The sequence below is a fragment of the Passer montanus genome, unplaced genomic scaffold, assembly GCF_014805655.1.
Source record: "Passer montanus isolate IOZ18808 unplaced genomic scaffold, ASM1480565v1 scaffold66, whole genome shotgun sequence".
Taxonomy (NCBI): Eukaryota; Metazoa; Chordata; class Aves; order Passeriformes; family Passeridae; genus Passer; species Passer montanus.
Genome location: NW_024371704.1, coordinates 5,896,725 through 5,911,786, shown reverse-complemented (window position 1 = coordinate 5,911,786; position 15,062 = coordinate 5,896,725). Strand labels below are relative to the sequence as shown.

Sequence of the window (15,062 nt, the reverse complement as noted above, 5' to 3'; positions counted from 1 at the left end):
TAACCAGCCTCCTATGCTTGCTGAACCCTAAACGACAGAGGGCAGGTCTGAGCAGAGACTGAGTCTTAAACTGCACCAGGGGATGTTCAGCTTGAACATCAGGAAGAATTTTTTCATGGAAAGGGTGGCCAGGCATTGGAATGGACTGCACGAGGAAGTGGTGGAGTTCCTGGAGGTGTTGAATAAAACAATCGACTGTGGGTCTTACGTTGATATGGTGATGTTTAGCCAAATTTAGGCTCGATGTTCAGCCAAATTTAGACTCTATGTTCTTGGAGGTCTGGTCCAACCTATATGATTCTAAGTCACAAGAGTTTGGGGAGTTTGCTCCGTGGCCCAACTCGTCCAAGAACTGCCCTTTGCCTTCTCACTGAGCAGAGCTCGGGCCCTGGGGACACCGGTGCCTCCGCGGCTTTTGGGGGAGCAGCACAACCCTGAGTCCCCAGGGATGCCATTGTCCCCCAGCGCGGCGGGACCCAGCCCTGTGCCCTGCCAGCACGAACGCGAAAGATTTCGGTGTTTTTCACCTTCCTGAAGGCCAGCACCTTCCTCCAGGCTCTGAGCTTTGCCCAGGCACCTGTCGCTGGGCTCCAGCGACAGGCAGGGCCGAGCCGCGGGCTGACGCACAGGAAGGCGCCGGGGCCGGGGGCGGGCAGGGCCGCTTAAAGCCCGCGGGGAGGCGGCGGCACGGCGGCGGCGGAGATCGGCCCGACCCGACCCGGCACAGGCAAGGGCGGCGGGGACGCGGGGACAGCGCTCCGAGCGCGACGGGACGGGACCCGGGATGGGAAGGGACGGGACCTGGGATGGGATGGATGGGATGGGACCCGGGACGGGATGCGCACCGGTCCCCGGACGGGCGGGGCCGATGGGAGCGGGCTCCCCGGCAAACCCGGGGCTGCTCCGCGCTGCCCGGAGCGCGGCTGGACTCGGCTCCATCCCCGCTCCTTGCCGGCCGCCTTACAGGGCGGTCAGGACAGGACAGCCTGCACTTGAGACCAGGATGCTCAGAGCCCCATCCTGCCTGGCCCCGAGCACCTCCTGCGATGGGGAGTGCGCATCTCTGGGCAGACTGCTCCCACCCTCACAGTAAAGGATTTTTTTTAATGTCTAATCGCAACCTACTTTCTTTCATTTTGAGACTATTCCCCCTGTCCTCTCTTGTAGGCAGTGCTGCCCCATCTTTCCTGAAAGCTTTCTTTCAGTTCCCTTCAGGGGGCATTCACGATGAGCTACAAGTGCTCAAACTTCTCAGCTGTCCCTGCAAAACCTTTTGTGCAAAGGAAACATGGGTTGTAAGAGCACGTCGCAAAAATCCCAGGGACAAATGCTACCCATGTGCGTTGCAACAGTTTATGCATGTGAGCATCCCTGCAACTTACATGGCCGGCCTAAGGGGGCTGCAGGCTGGACAAATTCTTGCCTATTTTTTATTTTAAACTTTAGATTAAAATATTAAATTTCCTCACTAACCTTATTAGGATATCATAATCACCAGAATTCACTAGCATTTACAATAAAAACTCCCACTGAAAGTAACAGACTTAAAATCTGATTAGTTGTTTTTTTTTTTCCTGAGTGTGAGTTCAGAAAAAAAAAAAGTTAAAGTCAGATTCAGTGATCCTGGAGGTCCCTTCCAAACTTTAACAATTCTGTGATTTTATTCTCTAAGTTATTAATGCATTATGATTTGATTTTTGATTGCACATATCACTAGAAATAAGGTTTGGGATTCTTTGTAACTGTCAATACAGCAACACGGTGAAACACTCCAGTGCCTAACTCCTTCTCAGCAATTTAAAGAAACAAAGTAAATATTCAGGCAATACTTTTTTCCTTTCAGAATGGAAGTAATAGAGAGGAGGGAAAAGTCACTGGGCACATTTCCACTGACGTTATATACAGTTTCTTCATACTACACACAGAATCATCCTATCAGCTTTCCCTGAGAAGCTAAAACCTGTCACTTTTACTTTTGCATGAGTAAGTGCTCAGGACACCATTAAACCCTCAGATACTACTTTTTTTTCCCTTTCTTCTGACTTTAAAAATGCATCATGAAATACTACAGCATTAAAATATGATATCTTTATATGAAACTGTTGACATTCTGAAATTACAATTCAGAACTGGAAATAGAAAAGCTGCATATGAAAAGGTCAGCTTTCTACAAAAATGTTCATTTTGATGGAATCTTGTCTTTTTCTTCAGGAAAAGGTTCTATCAAAAATGTTACAACACATCCATATTTTGTTGGCCCCCTTCAGTCTTTAGCCCTGAATATATTTTGTGTCTTTTGTTAAGAAGAAATGGAAGATTACCTCTTGCTTGGGGGATCAGAATGTTGGCAGAGCTCACTGATCTCAGCCCTAGGACTGAGATCCCAGGGCACATCAAATATAATTCTATGGTAATTTAAAGTAGAGATGTACTAGATTTAGGTTGTAAAGCAGTACTGTCCTAACAGAAAATGTGGGGCCTTAGGAACAGCACAGTAACACACAACCATGATGACTTCAGGAAAAATTTGACTGGCATGAATTCACCAAGAAGAGAGCAAAATCATTGCTGTCCAATACCCTTCAACATGAATAGTTCTACCTGGATTTGAAGACTACAATCCTAAACTTCTTCCCTTGATGAGAGATGGTGTATAAATGCACTTTTGCCACTTTATAAGCGTCATAAAGTATCTCCAAAAATTTACATAAAGGAAGGGAATTGACAGAGATGCCCATTCAAGCGTTAGACCCAAAACTTCTTTAATGGTCTTGTTCACTTTTCTCCCTCTTCCCTTTAACTAACTAAATTTACTCAAGTACCACCTGTTTTGAAAGACAGAATAAAATGTCAAAATATATAAGAGCTACAATGAAAACAACTGATTTATGCAGTTTGCATTAGTAATTCATATTCATTTTTCAGTTGTAAACATGTTTCATTCCTTTCTTTTGTAGTATGTCCCAATGGAGTCAAGTTCAACAACTGGAAATAAAGTTTTTGGAGCAGGTGGACCAGTTCTATGACGACAACTTCCCCATGGAAATCCGGCACCTGCTAGCACAATGGATAGAAAGCCAGGACTGGTAGGATTTCATTTATTCTGTCTCCTGTTATTTCAATCACCAACAATTCTTTTGTTTGCTGGCAGGCTTTAGGGTGCTCATTTACAAACTGAGCAGGTATCTACGCTCCAGTAGTACTATTTCACTAGTTATGGATTTAGCTATTTAAACTTAGGGAATATTGGGAGGTGAAGTTTCACATTTGAACTTATGCCTAAACAAAATCCAATAAAAATTGATTTAAAAAAAATAGAAGTTAATTTTTAATGGAAATGTTATACATTTACCTCTTGCAGCATAAAATTATTCTCTTGTCCAAAATTGCACTTAAAGCTGGATAATTCTGGGTAACAAGCCAGCTGTTTACAGGAAGTGTTCTCTAGGAGGTCCATTTATGCACAAATTTGGATTCAATTCACTTGAGAGGTACCTTAAGAAGATTCCAAACTAAATGCAAAAGAAAAAAAAATATTAGTCATACCAGAAAGAGGCATCTCAATTTTTCAAGCTAAATCCACAGGACTATTGGAGGACTATTGTGGAAGGGGGGAAAAACTGCTAAGAAAGAGAATCTTTCTTTGTGGTTTATGGCTCCATCTTTTTGGGGCTGTGGCAACATGGATAACATTAAAATCTCCTTTTTGCCAGACATGGAGTTAGCAGGCATATCACAAACAGGCACCTGCTATTTATGAGGAAAGGAGAGAGGACAAGGATGCCATGCTGTCCAAACTTTCTTCCTCAGTTTTGCTCATTAATGCCATTGCCCTGCACTTACCAAGCTGTACCACGAACAGCAGAAACAGTAAAGCCTGGCTTTGTCTGTGTCCTGTGTCCCCTACATACCCTTGACCAGTAGCCTCAGAGTCCTCCTGTATCCCCAAATAGTTTGGCTGGGGGAAGGCTCAGCTGGTTCCTGGTGTGAAGTGATGTATCTTCTGCCTGACCATCTGGCTGCTGCCTCCTGGAGCAAGTTATTGCTGCTGTTCCCCTCAGTGGAGGCACTAATTTGGATTCCTTTCTTTTACCAACCTGCCAGATTGCCATGAAATTTGTAAGAATTTTATCTTTTGGACTTCAAGCCTGTTGCCAACTTTGTCTGAAACTGGGCAGCAAATTCAGAAATTATATCTGTGTGACTGAGTGAGACGGACAGTTTGCATAAGCCCCATTTCCTCTGACAAGTGAGCTGGAAGTATTTAAATATTCACTGGACCAGAGACTAGAAAACCCTGGTTGTCTCCTCTGGCTGACTCTACTGTCTGTGCAAATACCTCACCCTCTTTTTATGCATATCTGTAGGAATATTAAAAAACCTCACAAAATCATAAAAATCATTATTCACAAGCTCTAACTATATGCAAGTCTCCATATACTTAAAGTCTTTTTTTTCCTGCCTAGATTTCTGAATAGATTATAATTTTCTGTACTGCTAGATTGACACATCATACAGCATTTTAAATGTGCGTTGTTGTTGTTGTTCATTGAATCTTTAGGGAGGCTGCAGCCAACAATGAAGCCATGGCAATGATCCTTTTACAGAATTTGATAATACAGGTGGACGAGCAGCTGGACCGGGTGTCGCAGGAGAAGAATCTGCTCTTGATCCACAACCTGAAAAGAGTCAGGAAGCTGCTGCAGGTGGGTCATTACTCCAGATGCCAAGGTGCACTGCACACTCTCACTGGTCTCTGGAGGCAGTGCTCGAGCTCTATGGAGTGCAGTTTGTTCCAATGCCCAGCTCAGAGCTGCCCTGACTGCCACAGACTCCGAGCAGCTCTGGGAAAACTGAGCCCCCAACAAGATAATTCAAAATAACAATTCCACTGTCTTTCTGTGGAACAGTAATTCCTGTTTCAATGCATGCAGTTTGGATACAAATGCTGTGACTTCTTAGCTCTGTGTTTCACTGAGCTCTTACAAATAACATTGTACAGTGTTTATAGATGCTCATGTTTATTACAAATGTAATTACCACCTCTCAGACACCTACAGATATTTAACTATGGAATAAAATACATGCTTGGGGCTTAAGGCAGCACCATGAAAAAGGAACCTCTGTAAATCATTAGCATGCTTGCTGTTTTATGCTTTTCTGGAATTATTTGTTATGAATTACTTAAAGGATTTACCATTAGGCTTCTGCAAAATGATATTTATTTTGATTGGCTGAATGTTTCTCTAATAATTGTTTATCTAAGGCAAGGATTCTCAGAGTTCCACTTGATTAGTCACCTACTTCCTGACATCTATCTGTCTTCTGCATAAAGCAGATATGCCATGGAGTTTAATGAAAGTTTGGGGGTTTTTCTCTTCTTTGATGGTGTTTTCCATAAGTACTTAAATGATAATTACATTGCTTGCCAAACATTTTCTTTATTTGAGACATATGTACATACACACACACTGGCCTGGAAAATCTTAGCAAGACTTCATCAATCACTTTGTTCTCTTCATGGCTGTCTCTTTCTACTCTTTATCCCTAACGGTGGCCTCTTAAAAATACGACACTGTTTCCATTGCTATGGAAAAATATGACACTATTTTCATCCTATGCTGTGCAAGCAGCCTCCTGTAATTTAAAAATATAGTCACTTCTTGTTTCTTTTCTGGTTTTTGGAGCAGCACTTTTCATAATTTCAGTACTCTTCAAACACCAAATTTACTCAGCTGCAGAAATCCTGTTGTATCTGCAATGATCTTGGCACATTTTACCACAAAGCTGTACCACCTTATTAGAGGATTCTTCCACAGGAGAAGATGTGTGGAAAGAGCATTTCAGGCCAAGCAGTTACACTCGTGTATTCCTGCCTTAAAAGACAATGCATTTATGATTGTACCTGAACAGGCAGAAGGACTAGAACATATTTACATACAAGCTCTACAAAATTAAAGCCTCTCATTGTTCCTTCTACTCCTCGTCCCGTTTATTTTAGTCTAATTTTTTTACAAAATTTGAAGCATCACCTCTGTGTGCTCTGCCAAATTGGGCACACCAAGCCAAGCAATCAGGCCTTGGGTGAACTCATTTGAGTTCATGTAATAATCAGTATGGAAATGGCCTGAATGAAAAGGCTTTCTTTCAAGTCCTGTCATGTTTGGAAATTATATCATTATGTATTTCAGGAAGAGCACAAAGCAAAGGAGGCTTATTCCAGAAAGGCAAGAGGAGGGGAGTTTCAAGTGATTTGTGATTAAATGGTTTCTCAGGTGCTAGGGTCTGAGTCACAATTCCAGAACAAGCCAAAATGCTCAGGCATCCCCATTACAGCTGAACAGTGCTATGAACTCCTTGAGAGCACATGTGTGATATTGGGTTATTTATACTGCTTATAAAACAGGATCAGAATCTTGAGCATTGCAGTAGAATGTTTCTTGGTGAGAAAAAAACCCAAAACAGCAGCTCTCCTTATCACTAGTAATGTTGACCTTTCTTCATTGCATCAAGACAGCACATAACCTAAATTTAGACAAAAAGCTATCAAAATACACATGTAAACCACCAAAAACTGGATGGCACTTTCACTGTTGGAGCTTTTCCTGATCTTGAACACTATCACCCACAGTCTATATTCTGATCTCCAAAATAATTAGAATAGGCTGGAGTAGGACCACGTTCTTGCAGTGCTTGATAACAACCTATTATTGGATAAGAAAAATAATTTATACTGGCTTAAGAAAGCTGTAACACCAGAATTTTGATTTTTGTGTAAAACACTATGTTACAACATATAAGGTATAGGACATAGAGGATAAATGCATTTTCAGCCAAAGTATGGGCTGCATGTTCTGTAGAGCTGCACAGGCAGTCTCCTGCTGCAGCTGTTAAAATTATTTCTTTCACTGATTAGGTAAGTACATCAGTAAAGAAATGCTATAGTAGCTGAAATCAGCTGACATCCTATCCTTGTTATCAACTGTCAAGTGTGATTAATGGACTGAATGTGACACATAGCATGGACAGTATGTTCTGTAATGTTCCTAACTTTGAGTATACAAATTATCTAATTATGGGTCTAATCTTTTGTTAATGCATCACTGCTTGCATTTTATTGCTAAATATATTATAAGGTTGGAAATGGGCATTTGGCTTCCCAGCCACAGCTGGAAGCCCTTGCAGATACCTAACTCTTGCAATTTGAGCTAGTTTGTGACAGGTTTGTGAGACAACACCAGAAAAATGTGACTGATGTACAGAGCAGGATGCCATGGTCCTTTTTATCCCAGCACACCACCTAGGGAATGGGAGGCTGGAATGCTACACTGTGAAACTAATGAGGTTTTTCAGTGACTGACGAAAGAAAGACTGGGTTCCTAAACAGGGGAGGAAGCTGCTTTTGTAAACATCTTTTCCTATCTGATGACTCTGTGAACAGTGTTGGTTTGACTTTCTCTGAAGGTTAGTTACCGTGAGCCCACCTTTATCTCTGCTTCGCTCTCTAGTGCAAGCACTTCTTTGAAATTTCACAGTTCCCTCCTCTTCCTTCCCCTCTGAACCACACACAGATGCACAGACCCCTGTGCATCGTGCACACACACAAAGCTGTCCAACCACAATACAAGATCTGAGTACAATGTTTGTTCATTATTTTGAGCCAAACTGTGTTACCCTGTTGAGTAATGCTTGACAAAATAGATAATGCTGGAAACCAGCACTTATCACTATATACACAGCACAGTGTGTTGAGCTGTGGTAAAGGCTCCTCAACACTATGACAATAGCAATAATAAAGAAAAATTCAATTAGAGAGCACACAAAAGCTATTCAAAAGCAACCTGCAGTCCTTGACAAAACACAAATGGAGAGACTAACACTTAATCAGAAATATAACTGGATGGTTAGTGAAAGGCAGCCTTAGAAGAGGAAGCAATGCACACTTCATAAGTGGCTTGTGCAGCTGTTTTCTAGACAGACAAGGACTCCTTAGGATCAAGATTCCCAGTGCTGTTCCTGAATATGGAGAGTGTTATTTCTAGGAGACTCCAGCACCACAGCCAAGCACACCTCACTTAAAAGTTTTCCCTGAGATTTTTGTTATAAAATTGAGAAAATCTTCTATACAGACTGTTTACTGAAACATCTCTACATAAATATGTTAGTTGTTTTGTGAAAATAAGAAGGGAAATAGTGAAAGAAAAGAGAATTTGCCTGTCTCCATTGCAATACAGAGTTTTGGGCAATCTTGGGGGTTGAGCAGGGCAAAGAGCAGAAGTCCTGGCAGGAAGGTGGGTCTGCTTGGCACCCCTGCTTTTAGAACGCAGGGACCATCCCTGTTCTCTCAACATCAGAGAAATAACAATGGAGCGTGGCATTCCTGCTTAGACTGCTTACATTTCCAAAATTATCTGCAGGCAAAAAGAAACACTGAATAGTGTTTCAGGAAATATGTAATTTGAAACAAGTTATAAGCACTTGAAAATAGTGTTAAGAAACTTAGCCAAGAAGCTGTGGTCACTGCTAGCTCTCTGTAATTCACTTCTCTAGTTCTTGCTTTCATTGAAACATCTCTTCTTCCTGACATTAATCTGCTATGAATGCACATACTGTATTAAAATCAGGGTCAGCATTTTAGGTTAAAATCCTTCCTATTTACTTCCTACATTATTATTACTTCTCAAGTCAGTAAATTTGATTCATTTTTATAGCAGAGCAGCCTTTTGTTGCTGTGCTCTTAGAAAGTGACAGAACAGCACAGTCACTTTCTAAGATTAAATTCTCTGTCCTTCTTCATAGAGAGCTCCTGCTCCCCCCAGCAGCAGTCTAGGAAAGGGAAGAGGGAGAAAATGTTCAGAGGCAGTGGGGGAAACTATGCTTTTCTCCTTAAAATCTAGATGGAGAAAAGCAAAGCAGATTAGTCACAAGGAGATGGTTTGTGCTGTTGTTATGACAACAAAATGTAAAGGGCAGATGTTAAGCTTGGAAGAGCTGCCTAGCACTTCTAGGAACCAAATTGCAGATGTAGGAGTCTGCATGACCTTGGTCTGTGGATGATTACATCCCAGTCTTCAGAAGGAACGTTTCTACGTGACAGCGTCACATACGTGTGACACCTGGCCCTGATGTAAGCACCAGTGCCACACACCAGTGCTCAGAGACCCTCATGGAGGACAGGCACTGTCCACATTCCTGACTCACATGCCAAAATCCTGGGCTGGGAGACAGCAGCCAGGCTGCCAAGGGCAGGGGAGGCTCAGAGGAGCCTGGGAATCAGAGATGTGCCCCCGCGTCCCACCGCTGCATTTAGGAATGATGCTGGTGGCAACTGCCTGTTCAGCTCTGGGATGTCCTTCCCCACACACGCTCCAAGCTGGAAAGCTGGAGCACTCCTCTTGCTGGACAAGAAGTAGCTCCGTGGAATGCAGCCTGGCCCAAGTGTGGTTCAGATGAGCTCTCAGGAGGAGCCTCTGTCTGTGCTGTGCTCTGTGACAGGTGCAGGACAAACTCATCAGGAAAAAAGCAGAAATTCCCAGAATCATCCTACTCATAACTGAAGCCCTTATTTATACTCTAGTCTCAAGATAACTTCTGAAAGCAATCCCTTCTCATTAATGGCAACATGCATCTGTGTCACTTCTCTATTTATGGTATTCAGGGTGAAATCTGATTACATAAATTTTCCTTTATAGAAGTGAAATAACAGATTTCAAGAATAAGAAGGGCTGCTCTGCTCATTTACAATTGAAGCCCGAATTAATGAGTATACTGTGTGCTCTGGGGAACAATTTGCTGTAAATTATGTATATTCATGAAATTAATTTAATTCTCACAGCAGATTCTCCAGTATTGGTGAACTTTACCAACTCGCCAGCCCTGCTAGAGCCTGAGATGAGGGGAGGGAGGGTAATGGGATTATGCCTGAGTGAGCAGGTCTGTGGGTACACACACCATTAACACCTTAGGGTCTGTTTACAAAGGGAGAGGTCAGGCAGAAGCACCAGATCTGCTGATTTATACCAACCAGTTATATAAAAACAAGCTTTTGGAAGTTAGAGTAAGTAGTTGGGAAATAGTTCTTTAGTTACATTACTTTATCCTACACAGCTCTGGCTGTTTTTATGGAAAGGTCTGGAATTGTTCTGAAAATATCTTGTGTCATCTGAAACAACATATATTAAGGCACTTTTTTTTCTACAAATACATCTTTACACGATGCTACTTAAAACAGTAAGCCAGCAGAGCATTCCTGATTCTGTGTCACGTTCCTGGCTATACTGCCCAATTTGTTTCCATCTTCGATGAGCACCACTGTGCTTCTTCAGAGAGAACTAAGTGAACAAATAAAGGTTATTTTGTTCAACGGACAGTTTACAAAAGCCTCTGTACCAGAAAGGAACATACATGAGGAATGCAAGGAACAATCCTAAGATTATTCATTCCAGTACATCAAAGAAAGTGGATAAAATAGCATTACATCCGAAACAGGACATTCCAGTTGGTGCTCGACAAACAATTCTAATGAGCCCCGTGCTGAGAAACAGTTGCAAAGAGTGGAAACAGCCATTGATGTTTTAGTTGCAGTTTCCTGTTAAAGCTTACAAAAGAGTGAGAATGGAACAAAATAGGGAAAGTTCCTAATAAAACACAGAAGATCAATTTCAAAATGTTATTTACACTTATTTAGCACTTGTGTAGCCTGCCAGATCAACAACTCAACACAGTAAAGGAGGACGTGTTTTGAACCAGAGTGTCCTGCTGTCTAACACAATTCAGGTTGTACTCGACTGCTCCCAGTGAGTTTTTCAGTACAACCATTAAAGCTGTTTACAGAAAATTCTGGCGTGCAAATGGGAAACCCCGCACAGAAGTCTGTTTGCTGAAGCAGCTAGGTGTCTGCTCCTAGCAACTGCAGCCTGGTGACTGCAGCTAATAAAGGTTTTTAAAATTATTGATACAAGGCTGAAAAAGGTTACTTGGTACAAGTAAAATACTTTGGGGTTTCTAGTTATTATTTAAAGAAAGCAAAAAAAAAAGTTTATAAACCTTTCAGTTTGGTTTTGTAGAATGAAAAGGAGTTAACTTGCAGACAGAAGTAAAAATACAAGCAAACTAAATAACCTCTTGTGGGCTTTGTTCATTCTGAAGTATTAAGAGCCCAGTTGCAGTTGAACATCAGCCTGAGAGATTAGTTAATAATACTCAGGTCTTTGTGCCCAGAGGAAGAGGGGGATGTGGAGATCAGTCCTCTCTGTCCTCTAATGTTTTACTCTTTTTCATACGGTATTTATTTTACCCTTTTTCATGGTATTTTTATTTACTTTCAAATAAATGTCATTTAAACAAGTTATTTATTCTCAAATAAATATCAAATAAGAGGCATCACTACATTATTTACCCCTCTCTGTCTATACAGTTCTGCTGTCTGATGATGATTTCCACAGAAAAATGTATTTTCTGTAGCTTTATCTCACCCTACCTGCACAGAAATCTGCTGTTTCTGTAGGTTATTCCTTGGGTGGTTTTAGTGTCTGCTGGGAGGGACTCAGCAGTGGAACTTGAGGGGTGGGGAAAAAAACCTCTGCCTTCACAGCTCATTCATGTGCTTTTACAGCTTTGCCTATTGCAATTTAGTTGCACATGCCCCCAGAAAAAATTATGATCATCTGGAAGTTATGCATCACACGCTATGAGAAAACTACAAGACTACAAAGCTGTGTATTAGCACTTCCCACACATCATAGGAGTTTTCTAAAACAATGAGGTTGTCTTTAAGTTCTCTCACATATTTTGAGAGGGGGAAGGAGAAATCTAAAAATAAAAGTACAAGAGCAGTCTAAATAGTGTCACAGGTACTTCCTCTTAAAGACCTAGATAAAACAGAGGCATCTTTCTAGTAGAATATTTTTAGTAAGAATTCTGCCTGTTTAAGTACAAGCTTTCAAAAAATTACCAAGCACTTAACCTTTATCAGGCTAACACAAGGACCAACTCATTCTTTGTATTCTGCTGTTGTCTTCATTAGACTTTCTGCCTGGATGCATAAACAGAGGTAGAAAACAAATCAAGGTGAAGTGTTATTTGTCATATTTGAAGGTGAAAACGGGAAATATGTATGTACAGCTATGCCTTCCCACCCACACATTCGAGATACACAGCTAAACCAAACCTTTCTTTCTTTTAAAAAATAAAATGATAGACAAAAGGGGTTTTTCTCCCTGTTTTTGATTTTATGAAAGATGAGATATTTGCTTATCCAGAAAGATGCTGAGTATCAGACTTTGTAAAATAATCATATCATAAGTAAGCAATAGGGAAGGAAATGTATTTTTGCTTGACTTTGTCTTGCTGTTTCCTATTTCTCCTCCCTTCCATCAGCTTCTTTAAATATTCATTCAGTATGAACAAACACTTCAATGGTCATACTAAATAACCCTTCCACACCTCCAAGCAGAGCTCCTATTGTATACAATTAAGAAGCTCAAGAAGGGCTTTTACTAGCAGAAATGAGAATAAAAACAGCTGATGGTTTTAGAGTTAAAAAAATAAAAGAAAAATAAAGAAGAAAGAAAAAAAGAAAAATAAAGGAGAAAAGAAGAGAAAGCCTGACCAAATTCTGAAGCAATTTTCAGAACTGGAAAGCACCAAAACCTATTCAAGGCCATTTTTAGGTCATCTTGAAAACACAGAGATAATCAGGCAAACCCCTGACTGACTTTCTAAGGGTTTCATAGCACATCCTTCTACATTACAAGTTGAGACCAACTAACACCTAATCCCTGCTTTCACCACTGAAAACAGAGCCAGTTGCTCACGTAGTGCACATCCAGTATTCACTGATAGGTGTGTACAGAGCCCTTTGACACACGGACAGCTGTCAGCGTTAGTGTGGCTGGGAGTGAACCACTTTGTGATGGAGCTGCCCACAGGAAAATCAGCTAAAATATTGACATTTTAAAAACGGGAGGAAAAGAAGAGTAAGAGAATGACTCTGGTCTAGATTTCTTCATTTCTGTCAGAGCAAGCAGATACTAAAACTTAAACTTGTTTGGTGTTCTTTTTGAGAGCACATGTATTTTAAAATGTCATAATATGTATTTTAAAGTTTATCCATGACCTTGCAGCTTACAGAATCTAAGCTTGCATTTCCCCAGCCACCGTTTCATGTACCTTTAACATACTCCAAAGAGCTCAAGCTGTTCTAAAATTTGGCTAAAGGGCATAAACTCTGCATGCTATAACGTACAAACTGTTTTTGCAGAAATGCCTCTTTGTTTTTCTCCAAGATCTAGTAAGATACTGTCACAACAGATGTCCCTGGAGTGGAAAGAGTGCATGCCGGGTGGCAGTAGGAAGGTTTTCTCCAAGGAAATGTCATCAGCATTCTCAGAAAATTGTCACCTGTTCAGAATGAAAGTTCAAGTTCCCCCTTTTTGCTTAAATTTAGCACCATGCTGGTAGTTCTTGAGAAGAATCCAGTCCAAATAAGATAATTTGTTGTTTGTTGTAACTCATGGCATGGAAAGACCTCACAGGAACAGAAGAGAGGAGAAAGAAAACCTCTAAGAACAACAAAATTACAGTAATATTAGCAGACATTTTGATTTGAAAGAAGAAAAGCGAATCTTCAATTTCTCTGTGTTGGTATTTGTCAAAGGACAAATATAAATTTTCTCCTTACACATTGAAACTTATTAATACAATTTTACATATCTAAAGAATCCACACTTTTCTTCCTCTTCTGGCTGCTAGTGTTCATGTCACTCTGATTTAGGATTCTCCCATCTCAAGCCATTTTTGGTTAAAGTTCCTTAATTTTCCAACTTATAGTACTCTTTGCTGATAGAAGATAGTTTTCAATTAGTCATTCAGAAATCAAGATCATGTTGGGCAATTTCTGCCCTCAGCCAAAGACAAAATGGAAGAGCAGAACAACAAGAGCTGGAAGTAGATGAATAATAAGGGAACACCAAGCAGTGCATTCCAAAGTGCAATTACAGCTGAGAAGTATAAAACACAGGCAGACATTTTTTAGTGTTATTATTTTTCCAGACTCAAAAACATGGTTATTGTGACTTTTAGTAGCTATCGTTATTCAGTAAGTTGCAATTATTGAGATATTTAGTGTTACAATTCATTTATGCATTTATTACTGAGGAGTTGCAATCCATCTGCTCCCTTACTGCAACAGGAGCTGCTCCAGGAGCACAGGTGGCAGCTCTCTGTTGACCTTCTTGGCATCCACTCAAACTGAATCAAGTTGAAGAAGCACTAGCCTGGCATAAGTATGGGAATCACTATGGACCCAGCTTGTTTCTACAGATTTATGAGTTAGAGAAGAAAGAAAAGGAGGGGGAAAAGTGAATTTCCACTGAGTCTCTTGATTCAGATGTTTTTCTCTTAATGAAACAAAGAAAAGGAGAGGAAGAAAGTGTTTTTGAAAGTTTTGCATATGAATCGTGTCTAGAAATGCTAGGGAAGTCCCTAATAACCGGCATCCTTTGTGGGGAATTTTAACACATCCCACTGTCAGAATTTTTTTTAAGAGCATCTTCTACATAAATGCATTTTTCCAGCTCCAAGAGAGGATATTTGCTTCTTCTTGACTTGGTTAAATAGCTTTTTTTTTTTACTCCTTTACACCCTTCCAGTGCTGGAATTCTATTGGGCAGTGGTAAGCCAGGACTAAGGTCAGCCTCAAAGGTAAGCTACAAAGTCTTGGCTTTGTAGCTTCAGGTACCAATGCATGGCATGAACACTTACTGGCCATCTAGGGTGAAGGTGAAACCCTGTTTTACTACCAAAAAGGAGTAACAGCCAGAAGCAGAAATTAACAGAGGAATTAATATGCCCATCAGTGGACTTACAGCAGTGGCAGATTTCTCCCCACAGCTTTCATCCCAAGCCTTATTAGTAACAGGACATTTCACCCTCTAATCAAGGTACAGATGGATGAGACAGGCTTAGCCATAACAGCTGAAACAAGGCAGGACTGTTCCCCCTCTCCCAACTTCACCTGTGCTCATCCTTAATAATAAACTGATCCTTTGCTGAGCAGTTTC

At 40.9% G+C, this 15,062-nt stretch overlaps 1 protein-coding gene across 2 annotated transcripts in view; it reads left to right on the top strand.

Annotated features, from left to right (window-relative positions):
- Positions 1 to 663: 663 nt before the first annotated feature.
- The window catches only part of STAT4 (signal transducer and activator of transcription 4), a 39,731-nt gene continuing 25,332 nt past the window's right edge, over positions 664 to 15,062 (top strand). The window contains exons 1-3 of one of the 2 annotated variants that reach the window (XM_039728573.1): positions 664 to 727; positions 2,958 to 3,086; positions 4,562 to 4,706. In XM_039728573.1, the coding sequence (XP_039584507.1) occupies positions 2,959 to 3,086; positions 4,562 to 4,706 (273 nt within the window). In that variant the 5' untranslated portion in view covers positions 664 to 727; position 2,958. Of the gene's footprint in view, positions 728 to 1,850; positions 1,984 to 2,957; positions 3,087 to 4,561; positions 4,707 to 15,062 lie in introns of those variants that run through there. The other variant, XM_039728574.1, reaches the window with a different exon arrangement.